The sequence below is a fragment of the Nelumbo lutea genome, chromosome 1 (genome assembly GCF_056320005.1).
Source record: "Nelumbo lutea isolate HS-2025 chromosome 1, American lotus-T2T, whole genome shotgun sequence".
NCBI classification, from domain to species: Eukaryota; Viridiplantae; Streptophyta; class Magnoliopsida; order Proteales; family Nelumbonaceae; genus Nelumbo; species Nelumbo lutea.
In genome coordinates, this window is record NC_142684.1 from 215,717,728 (window position 1) to 215,736,898 (window position 19,171).

The 19,171-nt window shown below is 40.2% G+C and overlaps 1 protein-coding gene across 8 annotated transcripts in view; it reads left to right on the forward strand.

Moving 5' to 3' along the window:
- The window catches only part of LOC148880947 (glycerol-3-phosphate acyltransferase ATS12, chloroplastic-like), a 48,715-nt gene that overhangs the window by 274 nt on the left and 29,270 nt on the right, over window positions 1–19,171 (forward strand). For 4 of the 8 annotated variants that reach the window (XM_088963068.1, XM_088963066.1, XM_088963064.1 and 1 more), the window contains exons 2-3: window positions 33–387; window positions 6,732–6,829. In XM_088963068.1, the coding sequence (XP_088819194.1) occupies window positions 99–387; window positions 6,732–6,829 (387 nt within the window). In that variant the 5' untranslated portion in view covers window positions 33–98. Of the gene's footprint in view, window positions 1–32; window positions 388–4,472; window positions 4,604–6,731; window positions 6,830–19,171 lie in introns of those variants that run through there. The other 4 variants (XM_088963072.1, XM_088963070.1, XM_088963071.1 and 1 more) reach the window with 3 other exon arrangements.

Below are 19,171 nucleotides of genomic sequence, written 5' to 3' on the forward strand. Positions count from 1 at the left end.
AGAAACGCTCGTTGCTCGTTCTTTGTCTGCAGATTCAAAATTTAGAAGTGAATACCGCTACTAGAGCTATATAGTGTCATTTCTTTCTTTTCGGACTTATGTTGAATCTTTCGGTAGCGCCTTCTGTTTGTGGAATATTTCCCAAGGCTAAGGTTTATTCTACTTCGTCTGTTCCTTCATTGATGGTTTCTCCGATTTCTTGTTCTTTTTCGATCGGGTCGAACAACTATTCGTCCTGGAAGGTTGCGATGGCTGAGTTGGTGGATGATAAAGAATCCACTGGTAAGCGGGGCATTCTGGGAAGTGCGGCGGTTCTTGCCTCGGATTCAGGGGCGGAGAAGGAAGTCGGTCATTCACGGACATTTCTTGATGTTCGAAGTGAAGAAGGTTGGTAATTTGGGTTCATTTTCTCCAGGAGTATAGAATGTGATACGTGACTTAGGAGAACTCACCCCTAAAAGCTGGCTGTTAGACGGAGGGAACCCAAGCACATATATACCCCACAACAGCATCCCATTCTACCTACCGATATGGGATACCTCACATTAGCATCCCATACTACCAACATAAGACAACTGGATCGTAACAGAATGACTTTGTTCTGTCTCCTGTTCTTTACGAATTACGAGTATTGAATTCTTAACAGTACAAAAGTATGGAAACTGAAACGTAGGCCAGAATTAATCTTCCTGTGTTTGTAACAACTTGAAGTGCTTACCATCTATAACTGCTACTGCATTGATTTTCTAGGCTTTGGTTATTTTTGGAATGACGACGGTAGGAAAAATCTCTGGATAATCTGTGGATGGGAATAGAATATGACATATAGGAAAGATGCCTTAATGGTAGGAATACAACGCGTAAGATTTTAAATCCCATTATTTGTACTTAATTCCTTGTTTACTGTAGTTCTTTATTTGAATCCTGGTAACCGATTGGGTAGATTTATCTGGGGTTAGAAGTGATGCTATTTGAAGCTTTGGTCCACATTGATTTTCTAGAAGAGAATAATAATGAATAGTGAATTTATTGCTTTAGTTTGACAATGGCAGACGATTGCATGTGCAATGCACATCAGTGCCAAATAAGCAGAGATTTGATCAATTGTTGATTACAAAGAAACTGTGTATACGTTTTTAATTTTTGGTCAGAATATGGTCAACTGTTTTCAAAATACATAAACTGTTTATTCTGCTTTCAACAAGTGCAATATCATGCAATCACTGCTTGGGCCTAAAGTGAACAATTAGATCCATTCTGTCTGACAGTCCTAATCTATATTTGTAATTTTGGTAGACTGTTTACAGATTATTAAATGGGAGTGTTTTGAGTAGGAGTGATCATTTCTAGCCTGGCCCATCCTACAAACTATTTCAATACAACATGTATATGTGTTTTATTATATTATAAAAATATCATAATATATGGTGCCTGATGTTTGCTGATGACATAGCATTAATTGATGAAACTAATGAGGGGTTAAATGCAAAATTAGGTTTATGGGAAACTACATTAGAAACAATAGGTTTTAAAATAAGGACTAAAACAGAACATATGCAATGTAAATTTAATAATAGTAAGAGTGCAAGGTACACTTTGGATCGGAAACCTAGGGATAACCCAATGTGACCTCTTCTGTTACCTTGGTTCAATAATCCATACAAAGGAGAGATTGAAGAGGATGTTGTTCATAGAATTAGATCAGGATGTGCAAAATGGAGGGGTGTATTTGGAATCTCATGTGATTGGTGAACATCACTTTGGCTAAAAGGAAAATTCTATAGAAGGAAAATAACTATACTTTGATTTATCAAAAAAAAAAAAAACAATATTTTGGTATTTAGGTGATGAAAATAAGTTCTTGGTTGGCCTATCAAGAAAAGGACTTAGCAGGCATGACAGTCACCCTGCCATTCCAAGTACTTTCAATCTTAGCATTGAGAATAGAGGCTGCCAAAATAAAATGTATTTATTTTAAACACCCTGCTATTCCAAGTAATTCAATTAGACAATCTCATGACAGTCACCATAATGTTAGATTTTTCGAACTTCATTGGGTTGAGCCATTGAGGTTGGGATATGTTCTCTAATTTGTAGAAATGACATCATTATTTTTGTTATGAGTTAGGTGTGATATATGTTAGCCTTAGAAGCAGTATCAACTTCTTTCAGTGGTTCTCTGGTCTCAGTCTCAGTGACTTTTAATAAATGCTCTATATGGGGGATAAACATGGAAGAGATTGGAATGGAGAATTTTGTGTCTGCTTGTGTTGGAAGGCTGTCGGTAGCTCTTTAATACCTTGGTTCTCCTTGGTGCTAACCCTTGATCCGTGGATTTCTGGGCTTTTGATTGAGAATATTGCAAAATTGTCTTGTTGAAAGAGAAAACATCTTCTTTTGGTGCACCAAAATTTATAATTCTTACAAAACAGACCATTTTGATTCATCAGATGCAACTCTCCTTCCTTGTGATCATCTATTAAGTATGATGTTCGGATTATGGACTATGTAGTACTAGTAGGTTTTATCAGGACAATGGTTGGGAATTTGAGTGTAGTAAACATTGTTAAGCAAGTATTGCAAACTAATGAGTATACACATCCTATTAGCTTTTGCAAAGGTAAAATAGTTTCACTCTGTATCACTCTCTAATGGTAACTAATCTCTATTATATTTTTAACTTTCTGCTTTTGGCTGATGTTGGGCTTTTAGTTCTCTGAACATCCTAGGGAGCATGAGATAGATGAGGTGCTGTCTTTTACAGAGTTCCTTAGATGCATCTTCCCTTGTATGAATAATCATGATAGAAGGTTGTGAGTTATTGAGTCAAGAAGGTAGTTCTCTTGCTCATCCTTTAGAGTTGTTTACAAAAGGCTTCAAGGGTTAGCTAAAGCCTTCTGGAATGGTTCCTCCTAGTCCCCTTCTCTTGGATAAGGGCATTAGGGTGGGAAGTAGTTCATAGAAAGATAAAAACTTGTCAAATGCTCCAGAGGCAAAGCTTATGAAAAAAGAAAAAAAAAAAGATCCAGAGGAGAAGTGCAACATTTTTTCTCATGTTTGTGTCTTGCATATGCCCAGAGGGAGGCAATGGAGCACCTTATGTTTTCTTACACTGTCTTTTGCGTTTTTCTGTAAACATTTCTTGGCACTATTTGACATGCAAGGCTTTATAGTTAAGGATATTGGGGCCTTTTGTAAGGAGGAGAGTGCCAGTCTATTCCATGATTATAATCAATATATTGTTGATATTTTTGACTTGATTATGGTCTAGGTTTCTCATTGGATTATGCGCCTTGAGTTGTTTGGGGGGCCATTATATTATTTGTTTGTGAGAGAGTTGCTTGCTAATGTGCTAATCTAGATTGTCTCCCCTGTTTCTGGTTCCCCTTTAAAAAGAGTGTCATCAAAATCTACTGAAATTGAGGGCCCTCTAGTATTGTAGGTATTTCTGGGTTTGTTTTGATTTAGAAGTCTGGCCCCATAAGGGTGGGTGGTTTAAATGGATGCTTTCTTATATCATTTGGAAAGCACAACTCTTTTTGATTGGAGGCTTTCTTAACTCATTTGGGAAACACAAGTCTTGGACTTCAACTTCATATTTATTAAATGGACTGTTGGAGCTGTCAATGCCATTGCAACTATGATTTTCATCAAGCTGAGTTTTGTTGAGTATTTAGGTTTGTCATATAGCCCCTGCTTTTCTGAGTTTAGCTCCAATATCTGATGAGGGAAGTTAAGATTGCTTGGTGTGCACAAAGGACTACTTAGTGGACCAATAAGAAGTATTGATCTATTTCAAGTTGATACTTCTAGAACACCTAAAGGTAGGCTGAAAGGCTTATTTTGAGTGAACTGATGAAATAAGATTCATTTATGTGACCCCAAATAATTGGCATAAGGCTTCATTGAGTTAACTTGATTCATATGGTTTTACTATTTTTGTGCAATACTTATTTAACCTCTTATTGTCCTATAACTTTTTTTTTGCTGCTTTGGTCTATTTTTAATGTTCGCTATATTCTAAACTCTAACAGGCACTGTATCTATGCAATTTAACTCTTGGAAATACCAATTGTCACACCTAGAATCTGAGTATCTAATTGTGGCCTGTCTTCAAATTGAAGGGATGATAGATCCATCGTATGAACGCCCAAATTTTGCAGAATTAGGTGGGCGAATTTCAAAAAAAAATTTCTCTCCCTTCAACTGGGAATCGCATTCCCTATTTAGAAAATCATATTTTCAAGGATCAATCTTGAACCATAAACTAAACCAGATCTGAACAAAAATAGTAAGAGAGGATTATACCTGATACGGAGAAATAATATCTCCCAAGGAAGGTGTTCACGCCCAAGGAAGGATCCAAAGACTGCTCCCACTGAAGATGGCGTAGTGTAGGATGGAGCAGAATCAACAGTGTTCTTCTCCAAGAACCTAGTCCTTCGCAAAAAATAGCAGGATGGCACATGAGCATAGCTTTTTATCAGTCCCTTTACAAGGAATTGATACCAAGATCGAATTTTGATTTCTTCCACTGAAAAGGAGGTCGAACTAGTAGGTGAGGCGACGACAAGAAGGAGGCGACAAGAGAGAATTTTCGCAGGTATGCTGAATTCTCTCTTCTGTAATTTCAGCTCTAAAGACTTGCAGTAATCTGATGATCTTGTGATATCAAAAGGCTGCCACCCCTTTTTTCTTTTGTAACCTTAAAGGATCAGCTCCTAATCCCATTAGGAATTGCTGATCCAAATCATATTTGGATCAGACATCCCTTTAGGTGATAAGGATAGACCCTTATCTTATGTACAAATTATATCAGCCTTCTCCTAATCTCATTAGGAGGTTTTCAGATCTGAATCACATTTAGATCTGGACTCTCTGAGTGGATAGGGTTAAGACTCTATCCTATCTACTAATCCATCATAGAATTCGCCTCATATTTAACTACTTAAATTAGCCCAGTTCGAAATGGGCTTTAGGCCCATTCAGGTTATGTGCTCACTTAGCCTTTCTAACTGCTGCCCAGTTGGGCTTCCTTATATGGCGTGGGACCTAAGCATTGATCTACACATCAACCACATAGGTTCAACCCAGTCTTTGTTACAAGGCCTCGCCAAATACACTGTTATGGACATTGCACCCCCTGAAACCCATCATATGGGCACTATGGGCCCAACACTTACCCTAAGTGGCCCCTGGGCCAAGCCACCTTATAACACCCAGGGACTGTGGGCAGATGCAAGATTAGCCCATCGGGCATTATTCTCAATGGTCTTACACTTAACCTCTCAGCCCATAATGATCAAACACTGTCTAACAAGAGATGACCTCTCCCTCGGTTGCAAGGAACAGTGTTGCACTCTCTGCTTATATGGATTCTGGGAATTAAAACCTTCTTGCAAACATTTTGGAAACATAATATATATATATATATATATATATATACTTTTATATCTCATATAAAATATATTTTGCAAAGCAAATCTCAACGATTGAAATCGGCTGTCGGCAGTCTTGGTTTCCATCAGTGAGAGTGCATCCCCGATCATTACCTTTGTCCGACAAAGGGGTTGATCCTGTCACTATGATCACCCACTCAGATGAATTCTCAGACTGCCCCAATATACTTAGGTTTTGACCCCCGCTAAGGATCTCATTAATTGGTACATCAAAGATAACCCAATCCGATACCTAGTGTAGTATCATAATCGAGTCTAGGGGTCGGGTGTAACTTTCCAGTTTTGCCCATTAATCTCAAGGTCTAGGGCAATACTGGAAATCTGGTCCGGTTCAAAAATTCAATTAATCCCATACTGCATGTGCCTTGGGTCTCACCCTGGTGGCTGAGACAGGCCACCCCAACCGACTTGGTGGCACATCAGTGTCAGTCTTATCAGGATAGGTCTCCCCAGACCGACTCACTGGCTGTGAACATTCTAAACTAACACGAGTCTCATTAAGTGTCCAGTTTAAGGGTATTACACAGGAACATACCAAAAGAACATGAATCAAATATGTATTTTATTCATTTACAATAAACTCATAATGTACATCATTCTGATCGAAGCTAAGGGCATACAAAAACTGTCTAACTCAAATATGAGTAATTTCTTAAATTTTGAAGATTTACTTTTTCTTCATACAAAAACAGTATTTTCTTTGTAGAATTTGATCTCCTTCCATAATTGTTTGCTACTTTTTGTTTTGCCTTTATTCTTTATCAAAATAGATTTCCACTTCTTTTATGGCTTGTATGGACTCTCTTGATTTTCCCTAATAGAGTTGTCTATCTGTAATATTTTTTCTGGACCTAGGCAAGATAAGGACATTTTAGTCACAACAAAGTCTAAATTTATAATAGTGGGATAACAATAATGATGTTAATTTCCCTTATCAAGATTTATGTATTCTCAGTTTAATCTGTAACAATAATGATGTTGACACATGGAAATATATATTAAATTCTATCAAGAAAGCCAGCGTGCATAATCTTCGTGGTTAGTTGTTTGGATGGTTTAGTGATGTAACTGGCTAATAGAATTATGTGATGTTGCATCGATTCTCATTGAGAGGGTATTGCTTTACTACAGACAGCCTTATCTAAGCTTGTGCTTTTGAACATTTTGTAGAGTTTCGAACATCCTAATCAACTTTTGCATGCATCATGCCTTTATTTGTAAGTTATTCTGGGATGTTTGCTTTCTTGTCTTAAGTTTGACCTGTGATGGCAGAACTGCTCTTGGGAATTAGAAAGGAAGTAGAATCTGGAAGGCTTCCTCCTAGTGTTGCTGCTGGAATGGAAAAAGTATATGAGAATTATCAAAATGCGGTAAAATATCCTTCAGTACAAACAAAATTGTGTATGTGCATATTTAAAATATATATATATATATATATATATATATATATATATATATATATATGTATATATATATATATATTAAGTTTGGATTGAAGATATTGAACTGTTCAATAAAGTCATCTTGCTTGGAACAATGCCATACCTTACTACCTCTTTTTAAAATGTTTTTTTCTGGAGTTGAAATGATTAGTTAATTTCAGCTTTTAAATCTAATGTTTTTGGGGATTTTTGAAGAGAGAACTGCTGCCAGCCAAATTTGGAAAATAGGTAGATTGAGGAAAGGTATTCCACATTGGAGATTCTTAGAAGAGATATTTACTTGCAATCAAGGGTGAGAAATGGGTTGTGGAAATGGGACCTAGGTCTAAGAAGAGGGTTAAGGGAGTCGGAAATGGGGCTGGTTGATGAACTTATAACTCTCTTAGGGTTGGATCAATCTTGCTTGGGTAGCAGAATTTAGAAACCTTCTCCATCTAGTTATTTCACCTGCTCTTCTTTCTTTGATGTTCTCCTTCAGTCCTCTAACAGTGTCGGGAACTTTCCAACAAGGGAGGTTTGGTGTAGTCCTGTACCTCCAAAGATTTAGGGATTTCTGCTGGGAAGTGGTACTCCAAAAAATCAACACCTTGGATTTTCTGTAAAGAAAAAGGCCAAACATTTGACTTTCACCACATGTTTGTAGTCTCTGCTTGGGTTCTGGTGGGACAACCACACATTTCTTATTCTCCTGTCCATTTATTCTCTTTATTTGTTCTTGGTTCTCTTCTTTCTTTGGTTGTAGGTGGACTCCTCCCATGAATGTGGTGGGTCTCTTTGACCCACATTTCTTCAGGCAATCCAAGAAACACGGAAGGGTCATGTGGAGAGCTACAAAAGCAGTTATACTTTGATCAATTTGGGAGGAAAGAAACAATAGATTTTTTAAGAATGAGTATAGATCCAAGGAGGAAATTGAAGAAAGCATAACGATTAAGGTGATTCACTGGCTGAAAACATTGGATCTGTTTACGGATGTCTTAGCTGATGATATCTACAGGAATTGGGGTGCTGTGGCAGGTACTGCTCCTTTCAAGCAGGTAGTACATGTAGTTTGGACTCTGCCAACACAACAATGGGTGAAGCTGAACTTTGATGGAAGCTCTATAGGTAACCCAGGTCCTTCATGTATATGGGGTGTATTCAGAGATGGAGAAGGCAGAATAGCGACTATGTATTCAGGCCCAATAGGGATGGGAGATTCCTTGAGAGCAGAGGTCATGGTGCTGCTTCAAGGGGTAAGATTTTCCAAACAGTTAGGGCTACACCAAATGTAGAAGGGGATTCCAAATTGGTAATTGAATGGATGCAATCAGGTTGTTTGGGAGCCTGGATACGTAGACAGCTCATAAGGGAAATTTTCATTGTCATAAGGGAGATGGATGTTTGCTTTAAGTGGATAAGAAGATCAGTTAATGGGCTAGAAAATACTTTAGCAAAACAGGGGGCAGTTAGGGAGAACTCGTTTTGGGCAGCTTTATAATTCATCTTGTATTGGTTCAACACCCTACACTAGGGGTTGATGTCTCTTTTTTGCTCTTTGCTTAAAAATCTCATTAATGAAGTTACCGTTTCCAATAAAAAAAGGTTGGTGGAAGAAAGGGATGGGATGGCAGATTCTTTCATGGTGTGTGTTGCATGGACTCTTCTAAATGGATGACATGCCAATGTTGGACATGCTTTGGAGTGTCTGACACTCCGCAGATACTTGGGGACACTTCTATGTAACATTTCCTTTTTATCTCTTGGCTTATTTGACGTAAATGAGTAGTTGATTGTCATTTTTTCTAATTAAAATTAATTGGTAAGTGCTAACAAAGGTGACATTTTGTACCTCCTTTTACAGGTATGAACTATTTTAATATTATATATTTTCCCATATATATGCCCAAGAGTTTGTTGTTTCTCATCTTGCTGATTCAGACTCTTGGACATGTGTCGGATTCTGAATCATGTGTTGAAGTCCATACTTGCATAGTCACTTGTGGCAGGACAGGGAGGAATTTATAGCTTGACTCTTGCTTGAAGGAGAGGAAGAAAAATATAAGGAAGAGCCTGAAGATGCTATACTCTTCATATTTTAATTCCCTTTGTTGTTTACTGTTTCAGAGCTAAAATTGAGTTTGTGGGTTGGTGTTATCCCAAAAGATAAAATGTGATGGTGAGAGAGACTCTTCAAGAGGAAGGGGTTGGGGAGATTGTCTTTAACTTGGATAAGGATATTGCCTAGGTTTGGATGAATTCAATATGGGTTTCTTTCAGGCTTATAGTGCAGATTTATTATAAGTTTATGGGTAATTCTGTCATAGAAATCATTATTAAGAGTTTAAATGTAACACTTATTTTCCTCATCCCCAAGAAAGGAGTCATAGAAACTAAAGGCTTTGGTTGAATCAGTTTTGAGGCTTGCGCTTATAACCTTATTATCATTCCAGCTCAAGGTGCTTTTGTAAGGGTATACCATATACAGATTTTGGATTAGATCTTGATAGCTAATCAGTGTGAATGATATGTACAAATTGCGGAAATTTGGAGTTGATTATGATGATGTTGATGAGGGATTTTGGAACAGATCTTGATAGCTAATCAGTGTGGATGATATGAACAAATTGTTTTGAAAATTTGGATATGATTATGATGATGTTGATGGGGGAATTTGGATTTCACTCCGAAGGTCCAGTTTTGGTGGACAAGATGAGTTTGGGGATGCATCTGATCTACCTTCTTGTTGTTATTAATGTCTCCCCTAAAATCTTTCTCCCTTTTCTTTTCTCACCAATAAGGGTATCAAATAAGAGAAACCCCTCTTTATCATTTCCCACTGTTGAGTGGTGTCCTTAAAATAATGCTTAGCTAAGAAGATAGATAAAGTTTTAACTAGTATGGAGAAAGATCTTAGATGTGGAAAACATTTAAAGGTCATAAGAACCAAAGACTGGTTTACAGCAACGAGTGTTTGCCTTCCTCCTAGGGCTGAATCTGTCATATGAGTCCATCAGGGTATAGATCTTGGGTAGTAAAGACTTGCCATCAGTCCAGGAGGTGTATGCCTTGGTGCAGTCAGAAGAAAGCAGAAGAAGTGTGATGAATGGTGTAGAAGGAGAGTCAGTTGCCCTAGTTGTCCGGGGAAATTCAGATACAAATGTCGGAGGTGGCTTTAAAAGGGGTGACACTCAGAAAAAATCAGAAGATAAAAGCAAGCTTTGGTGCACTCATTGCCAGAAGAGACGACACACGAAAGATACATGCTAGGATCTCCATGGAAAACCTAAATGGGCAAAGGATTTGGGTAAGAAGTCAGCACCGGATCAGGGCAAGAAACCAGGCCAGCAGAATAAAAAAAGGTATAACTCAACTAATATGGCATCGACAGAGACCAGTCCTTCCATAACTCAAGAGAGACATCCCGGTTCTGACCCTAAGGAAGATATTATCAATTCCTTTCGTGAACATTTGGAATTGTATGGTATGACTCTCCGCCAGGTGGATTCTAGGTCTACTCTTTCTACCTCATTTGCGTCTACATCAGGTAATGCCACATCCTTCCATGTGTCATCTCATACTACTGATTCTCCTTGGATTATTGATTCTGGAGCCTCAAATCACATGACCCGTAAGTCAAACTTGTTTCAGTAGAAGATCAAGACTGTAATCAATCTTGAATCCTAATAGGTTTTAGGTTTACAAAACAGAAGAAAAGTGAGAGAAAGGTGAGAGAATAGAAGAGAAACAGGAGAACACAAGTGGTTGAAAGGAGGGACAGATTTTAATAGATCTGCCGCCGCCACTTTCTTATTATTTATAGGTTATGTTTGGTACATAATTGAAAGGACACATCTGCCCTTAGTACTTACATAATAAATAAAGTAAATAAAAGCTGAAATAAATAACAACTGAATTAACAAACAGACTCAAACTGACACTACTATAACTGAAACAAATAACTACACATGCTGTCCTACGAACATAGTGGGGACCACTATAGTGGGGCCCACATCAGTGTTCTCTACACTCCCCCTCAAGTTGGGAGTAGATATCTATCATTCCCAACTTGGATAGGTCTGTCTCTAACTTCTTCCTTGGTACAACTTTGGTGAGGATATCCGCGAGTTGCATATTAGATGTGATGTATGGAAGACACACTTCTTGTGATGTGACCCTTTCTCGCACAAAATGTCGATCAACTTCGATATTTTTAGTTCTGTCATGCTGCACTGGGTTGTGGGCTATATTAATAGCTGCTTGATTATCACAATACAACATTAAGGGCTTTTCATAGTCAATACCCAACTCTTCAAGTAGTGACTTCAGCCATAAGATTTCAGCCACTCCATTAGCCATTGACCTGTATTCTGCTTCAGCACTGGAGCGGGAAACAACACTCTGCTTCTTACTCCTCCAAGAGACAATGTTACCTCCCACAAGGGCACAATATCCAGAGGTAGACCTTCTGTCATCAACACTTCCAACCCAATTGGCATCTGTATAGACTTCCACCCTCATGTGATTATTGTTCTTGAGCAGTATACCTCTACCCGGGCATCTCTTCAAGTATGCTAATATTCTCTCTACCGCAAGAAGATGAGAAGTTCTAGGGGAGTGCATGTACTGGCTAACAACACTAACTGCATAGCTGATATCCGGCCGAGTGAGGCAGCGATATAGGAGCTTTCCAACCAACCGTTGGAACATAACTTTGTCTTCAAGAGGCTCCCCGCCCTCTGCACTAATATTGTGATTTTGTTCGTTGGGTGTATCAGCTGGCTTAACACCCAATTTTCCAGTTTCCGCCAACAGATCTAGAACGTATTTTCTCTGAGAGATAAAAATCCCCTGCTTGGATCTAGCGACCTCAATACCCAAAATGTACCGTAGTGCACCAAGATCTTTCACCTCAAACTCTTGATGATTGAGTTGTTTGAGGGACTCAATCTCATGACTGTCATTTCCTGTCACCACAATATCATCAACATATACTGCAAGTAGTGTCAGAGAGGACTCCACCCTCTTGATGAATAGTGTATGATCTGACTGGGTTTGTACATAACCAAACTTTCCAAGGGCTAATTTGAACCTATCAAACCAGACTCTAGGTGACTGCTTCAAACCATACAATGCCTTGTTTAGTCGGCAAACTTTCTTACCTATCTCTGTATCATAGAATCCAGGAGGCAATTGCATGTAAACCTCTTCCTGTAAGTCTCCATTCAGAAAGACATTTTTAACATTCATCTGAAACAAGGGCCAAGAATGATTTGCTGCAAGGGATAACAGAACTCGGATGGTGGTCATCGTGGCTACTGGGGCAAAGGTCTCCAAGTAGTCTATACCATAAGTCTGAGTGAACCCCTTTGCAACCAGCTGGGCTTTGTACCTTTCAATAGAGCCATCAGCATTATGCTTCACAGTGAACACCCATCTGCATCCCACCGATTTCTTTCCTTTTGGTGGGTCAACCAGTGCCCAAGTATTATTCTTCAACAGGGCATCCATTTCGTCTTGCATTGCATCTTTCCATTCTGAAACTGATAAGGCTTCTTGCACTGTTCTTGGAATAGGGACATCGGCAATGGAAGTGAGATAGGACCTGTAAGATGGAGACAGACGATCATAGGATAAGAACTGTGAGATGCTGTGAGTTGTAGAAGTGGTGTAATGTCGTTTCCCTTTGCGAATGGCAATAGGGAGATCAAGGTCACCCACAAGAGGGGAAGTGGCAATAGTGAGAGGTATCTCAGTAGGCTTTGGATTTGGAGCCGCAGAAGGAACTGGAGCTGGCCGGGGCTGCCGATGACTAGGATCAACCTGCCTGCATCGCCTGTGATAGACTCTCAACTCCGGCTCCCTCTAACCACCCTCACCACTACAGCCTTCATTATCTAGTGGAATAGGTAAAGGAACAACCCCAATCAAAACAACTCCACTTCTACCAGCCCCACTTCCACTCTCACTACTCTCCCCGTGAGGAAAGAAACTCAAAACAGCCCCACTCTCACTGCTCTCCCCCTGAGGAGAAACCCTAGGATAATAGGGTGTCTCCTCAAAGAAGGTGACATCCATGGAGACAAACCGTTTCCCTAAAATCGGATCATAGCAGTAATAACCCTTTTGAGTTTGTGCATAACCAAGGAAAATGCATTTGGAGGCCTTAGGTTCAAACTTGGAATGATGAGGCCTGAGAAGCTGAACGAAACAGGTACAACCAAAATGAACAACTCCTCGTCTGGGTATAGAAGGGAAAAGGGGGTTCTCATATCAAGAACCCGGGAAGGAACTCGATTAATGATATAAACTGCCGTGAGGATAGCATCACCCCAGAAGCGAATAGGTACATTGGAGGTAAACATAATGCTTCTGGCCACCTCCAAGATATGCCTATTCTTCCTTTCGGCAACGCCGTTCTGCTGTGGTGTATAAGGGCAAGTGCTCTGGTGAATAATTCCATGGCTAAGAAGGTAGGAGGTCAATGGCTGAGCAAAGTATTCCTTTGCATTATCAGATCTAAGGACTTTGATTTTGGTCCCAAATTGAGTGAGAACCATCTGATGGAAGTTTTGGGTCAGAGCAGGAACCTCATCCCGAGAACGCATAAGATAGACCCAAGAAAAACGGGTATGGTCATCAACAAATAGCAACTCTCACACCTCAACTTTGATAACTCAACAGACTCAAATAAAGTAGGAAACAGACTCTTCAAAGACTTAAAAGACAAATAACCTAATCGGTTATGCCAAAGCATAACCGAACTCACAGACTGGGAAACAAAAAACTTCTTATCCACTGACTCCTCCCGACGAGAACTCTCTCCAAGAAGATAGATCCCGTTCGTCTCACGGCCAGTTCCAATCACCTTCCTTGTCTCCAAATCCTGAAAAACACATCGGTCAGGGAAAAAAGTTACTGAACAGTTCATGTGTTTGGTAATACTACTAACTCAAAGCAGGTTAGTATCAAGCTTAGGAACATGCAAGACAGAAGATAAAGATATAGTATCCGATAACTTGATGTCCCCCTTGCCCGAAATGGAAACAAGAGAGCCATCAGCAATGGATACTCTATCTCGGCCAGAGGACAAGTGATAAGAAGTGAACAAAGATGGCAAGCTAGTCATATGGTCAGATGCACCTGAATCTATTACCCAGTAGTGGTCAGTATTACCTGGAGCTGAAGCATGGTAAGCTGAGGCTCGAGTACCTGAATGTGCAAATGCAGATGTGGCATGAGCTGACGGTGATTGAGATGGCTGAGTTGAACTCCCAACTTCCTTTTCCAACTGTATGAGGGCAGCCCGAACAGCAGCTAAAGTCTCTAGGGATGTGCCTGATGAGGATGCTGAATCAGTGTTCACGGCCACATGAGCATTACCCTTCTTATTCCTTAGTTTTGCTGGGACCAAGTGAGGATGTAGCTTCCAACAAGTATCTTTTGTGTGATTGGGTTTCTTGCAATGTTCACATACCAGATCCCTTTTATCTTCCTTCTTTCGGTTCCTTTCTGAGTCACCCCTGACTTAGGTTTAATAGCTGTCAAGGCTTGGAAAGAGGGCTGAGGCTGCATCATGACTTTTCTCTTGGTCTCTTCACTATGCACCAGGGAGTATGCTTGAGAAAGGGTCACACTATCTCTTGTCAATATCTGTTGTCGCACAATGTCATATTCTGAATTCAAAGCAGCCAGAAACTCAAATACCCTATTCGTCTCGACTTGCTTTCTGTGAGTCTGTGCATCTTTGGGACTCTCCCACTCAAGGGTCTCTAAATGGTCAATCTCATGCCACAAGGATTTCAAGGTAGAGAAGTTGACAGAAACTGGCGTCTCTCCTTGTTTAAGGCTATTCACCTCACACTTCAGTTCATAGGCTTTGGCAACATTAAGGGATTGGGAATAGGTTTCTTTCACAACATCCCATATCTCTTTGGCTGTCTTTGCCCACAAGTAATTTCGGCTGATATGTGGCTACATAGAATTATATAGCCATGCCATAACCAAATAGTCTCTTGAACCCACTTGGTGTATATTGAGTCCTCCTTGGAAGGTTCTTTCACATCTCCCAAGAGGTAACCCAGTTTTCCCCTTCCTCCAATAGCCATCATGGCTGATTGAGCCCACTCCAAATAATTTGACCCATAAAATCTCATAGTTGTAATCTGAAACCCAGTTTCAGATACACTACCATAACTGTGGTTTCCAAAACTACTTTCTCCCTGACCCTTAAACTCCATCTTTGATCAAGATTCAGTGGCTACAAACTGTTAGAGCCACTATACCAGAAAACAGAGTCAAACAAGCAGGTTTGAAATCTGATCCGAAACCTGGTCTGAAACCAACCCAAATCTGATATGAAATCAATCGCCTATCATAGTATATGCAAGGAATCAACTCAAATCTGATCTGAAATCAATCGGCATGCACAGTACCAAGCAGCCTGTCAATCTAAGATGCTATTTTCTGAAATCATTACTGTGGGGACCACTGTTGCGAGAGCAAAATTAGGGTTCAATTGTAGGTCTGAAATAAGTGCTCAGCTGCACTCTCCAAGCAGTCCGCACAAGTGGGACTTGTCGTAGGGCAATATGAAACCCAAAAAATTAATCACCTCTGAGAGGGGGGGTTGGGCCCAACAGTCAAACCCTAGAAACAAACTTAAACACAGTTCGACAAGTCAAACCCTAGAAACAAACTTGAACACAGTTCGACCCCTCCTAGATAGGTCCAACCTATCTCGACTGATTGCAGTTTCTGAAACTCAATAAAAAAAACTTACTTATGTACTTTGGTTTGCTATCTTCTAGGGTTACTTGAACCCTAACCTTCGTTGCTTCTTCCTGATTACCAACTCACTGCAAGCCGCGACAAGTCTTCAATTGCTGCGAACCTCTCCTGGTAATCTCCAAGATTCAGCCACCGAATACTACTTCAAAGCTTCCAACGCTAGCTAGTCCTCATGTGGTCGGCTGGACTAGACACACATGAAAAGCCCTAGATAGGCTCTGATACCAAGTAGAAGATCAAGACTATAATCAGTCTTGAATCCTAATAGGTTTTAGGTTTACAAAACAGAAGAAAAGTGAGAGAAAGGTGAGAGAATAGAAGAGAAACAGGAGAACACAAGTGGTTGAAAGGAGGGACTGATTCTAACAGATCTGCCGCCGCCACTTTCTTATTATTTATAGGTTATGCTTAGTACATAATGGAAATGACACATCTGCCCTTAGTACTTACATAATAAATAAAGTAAATAAAAGTTGAAATAAATAACAACTGAATTAACAAACAGATTCAAACTAACACTACTATAATTGAAACAAATAACTACACATGTTGTCCTACGAACATAGTGGGGACCACTGCAGTGGGGCCCACATCAGTATTCTCTATAGTTTTAGACATATAACCTTCTCTTTGGGAGAGATAAGGTAAGATTGGCTGATGGTTCTTTTTCTACCATAGCTGGCCGAGGCACCATACCTCTCCCACTTTGCCTTACTCTTTCTAATGTCCTGCACGTTCTGAAATTACCTATTAATTTGCTGTCCATTAGTAGTCTTACTCACTCTTTGAACTGCTCAGTCACTTTTTTTCCGTCTTCATGTGTGTTTCAGGATTTGACCTCGGGGAAGACGATTGATAGAGGAAGCATGGTGGATGGTCTCTACGTGTTGGAGAATAATGCTGGTCTAGTGGCGACTTGAGTCCACAAGTTCGTCAAGTGAGAGTCAAGCCTATTTATGGCATAGTCATTTAGGTCATCTTTCTTTTGAGTCGTTAAAAGTTATGTTCCCAAAGTTGTTTGAGTCCTTGTCAGTGAGTCAGTTACAGTGTCAAACTTGTCAGTTGAGTAAGCATTGTAGAAGTTCTTTACCTTTACGAAATAAAATATCTGAATTTCCATTTCATATTACTTATTATGATGTTTGGGGCCCTGTTACTCTACCTACTGCGGTTGGCTATAAGTATTTTGTTACTTTGATTGATGATTATTCTCGATACACTTGGGTTTACCCTATGCGATTTCAAGATGAAGTGTCACAAATTGTGAAAGATTTTCAACGCATGGTGTTCACTCAATTCCAAACGGAAATTCATATCTTCCAGTCGGACAATGCAAAGGAATATTTCCATAGTGATCTCACAAAGTTCTTTGCTTCGAGTGGGTCACTTCAGCGAAGCTCTTGTGTCAGGACACCCCAACAAAATGGTGTGGTTGAATGAAAAAACCGTCACCTTCTCGAAGTTGCTCGTGGCTTGCTGATTCATATGAATGTGCCAAAACAGTTCTGGATGGATGCAGTATTGTGTGCGACATATATCATCAATCGCATGCCCTCTCGGCTACTAGAGTATAAGGCCCCACATCAGCTCTTGTTCCCTATAGCCCTGCTGTCCACCATTCCGATGCGTGTTTTTGGGTGTCGTTGTTTTGTCCACAACCTGTCACCTACTCATGGTAAACTTGACCCTCGGGCTATTCCTTGTGTTTTTCTTGGTTACCCTTCATCTCAAAAGGGGTATCGTTGCTATGATCCCATTGCCCGCAAGTACTATGTTTCCATTGATGTCTCATTCTTTGAGAGTCAACCGTTCTTCTCAGTTTCTCCTCAGGGGGAGAGTAGGGTTGAGGAGAAACAGGCGACGACTCAGATTCAATTACCTCCTTTACCCGATCCTCCTCCGTTCCGGGTTTTTCATCGTCGCCATAAGAGCCAACAGAGTTCAAGAGCCGTGGAGCCGGACACTATGCAACCAACATCATCGGATTCACCCGAGGCAGATCCATCTCATTAGCCAGGTACACTTGCTCCCATTGCTCCTTTAAATGTTGATTCCCCTGTCACCAATGGTCTTAATATTCCTATTGCTAAGAGAAAGGGTGTTAGATCTTGTACCACTAATCATCCTATCTCTAATTTTGTGTCCTATGAGCATGTTTCACCTTCGTACCGTGCCTCTCTTTTCTGTGGATAGTGTCCCCGTTCCTAAGACCGTGGCAGAAGCTTTGTCAAAACCTGAATGGACAGATGCAATGCAGGAAGAAATTGATGCCTTACACAAAAATGGTACTTGGGAGTTGGTAAGGAACTAGTGGGGTGCAAGTGGGTGTTCACAGTGAAACACAAAGCTGATGGAACTGTTGAAAGGTACAAGGCTAGACTGGTAGCAAGAGGCTTCACACAGGTATATGGAGTGGACTATGCAGAGACTTTTGCTCTAGTAGCGAAGATGAACTCTATCCGGATTCTCTTTTCCTTGGCAGCCAATCTTGACTGGGATCTTCACCAATTGGACATCAAGAATGCCTTCTTGAATGGTGATTTGGAAGAGGAAGTGTACATGACCCAATCCCCAGGGTTCTGTGCCAAAGGCAGTGAACAAAAGGTGTGCAGGTTAAAAAAATCCCTATATGGGTTGAAACAATCACCTCGGGCTTGGTTTAGTAAGTTCCATTTAGCAGTCCAACAGATAGGATTCAAACAATGCTAGTCAGATCATACCCTGTTTGTGAAAAGAGGTGAAGGTAAAATTGCAGCTCTTATTGTGTATGTGGATGATATAGTGATCACAGGAGATTGGGAGGCTGAAATCCAGAGATTAAAAAAATTCTTAGCCACTAAATTTGAGGTGAAGGATCTAGGCCCCTTATGATACTTTCTTGGAATTGAAGTTGCCCGCTCTCACAAGGGCATCTTTATTTCCCAACGGAAGTATGTACTAGATCTACTAGAAGATACATGCAAGTTGGGTGTAAAACCATCTGATTCACCTATTGAACCTAATCACCATCTGGGAGACAGTCAGGGAGAGTTTTTGAAAGATGTAAAGATGTTCCAGAGACTCGTGGGGAGACTTTTGTATTTGTCTATGACCAGGCTTGATATTGCCTATGCAGTGGGTGTCCTTAGTCAATTCATGCACAACCCGAGGACAACTCACTTTGAGGGTGCAGAGAGGATCTTGAGATATCTCAAAATGTTTCCTGGAGCTGGTTTGTTGTTCTAGAAACAGTCACTTAAAAGTGGAAGTATATACTGATGCAGATTGGGCAGGAGCAGTCAATGATCGAAAGTCTACTAGTATGTATTGTGCCTTTGTAGGAGGAAACTTTGTCACATGGAGAAGCAAAAAACGAAGTGTGGTGGCTAGATCCAGTGCTGAAGTAGAGTATAGAGCGATGGCTCATGGGGTTGCGGTAATCATGTGGATAAGAAATCTGTTAGGTGAACTGGGTTTCACAGTAAGCAATCCAACGTCACTCTACTGTGACAATAAAGCTGC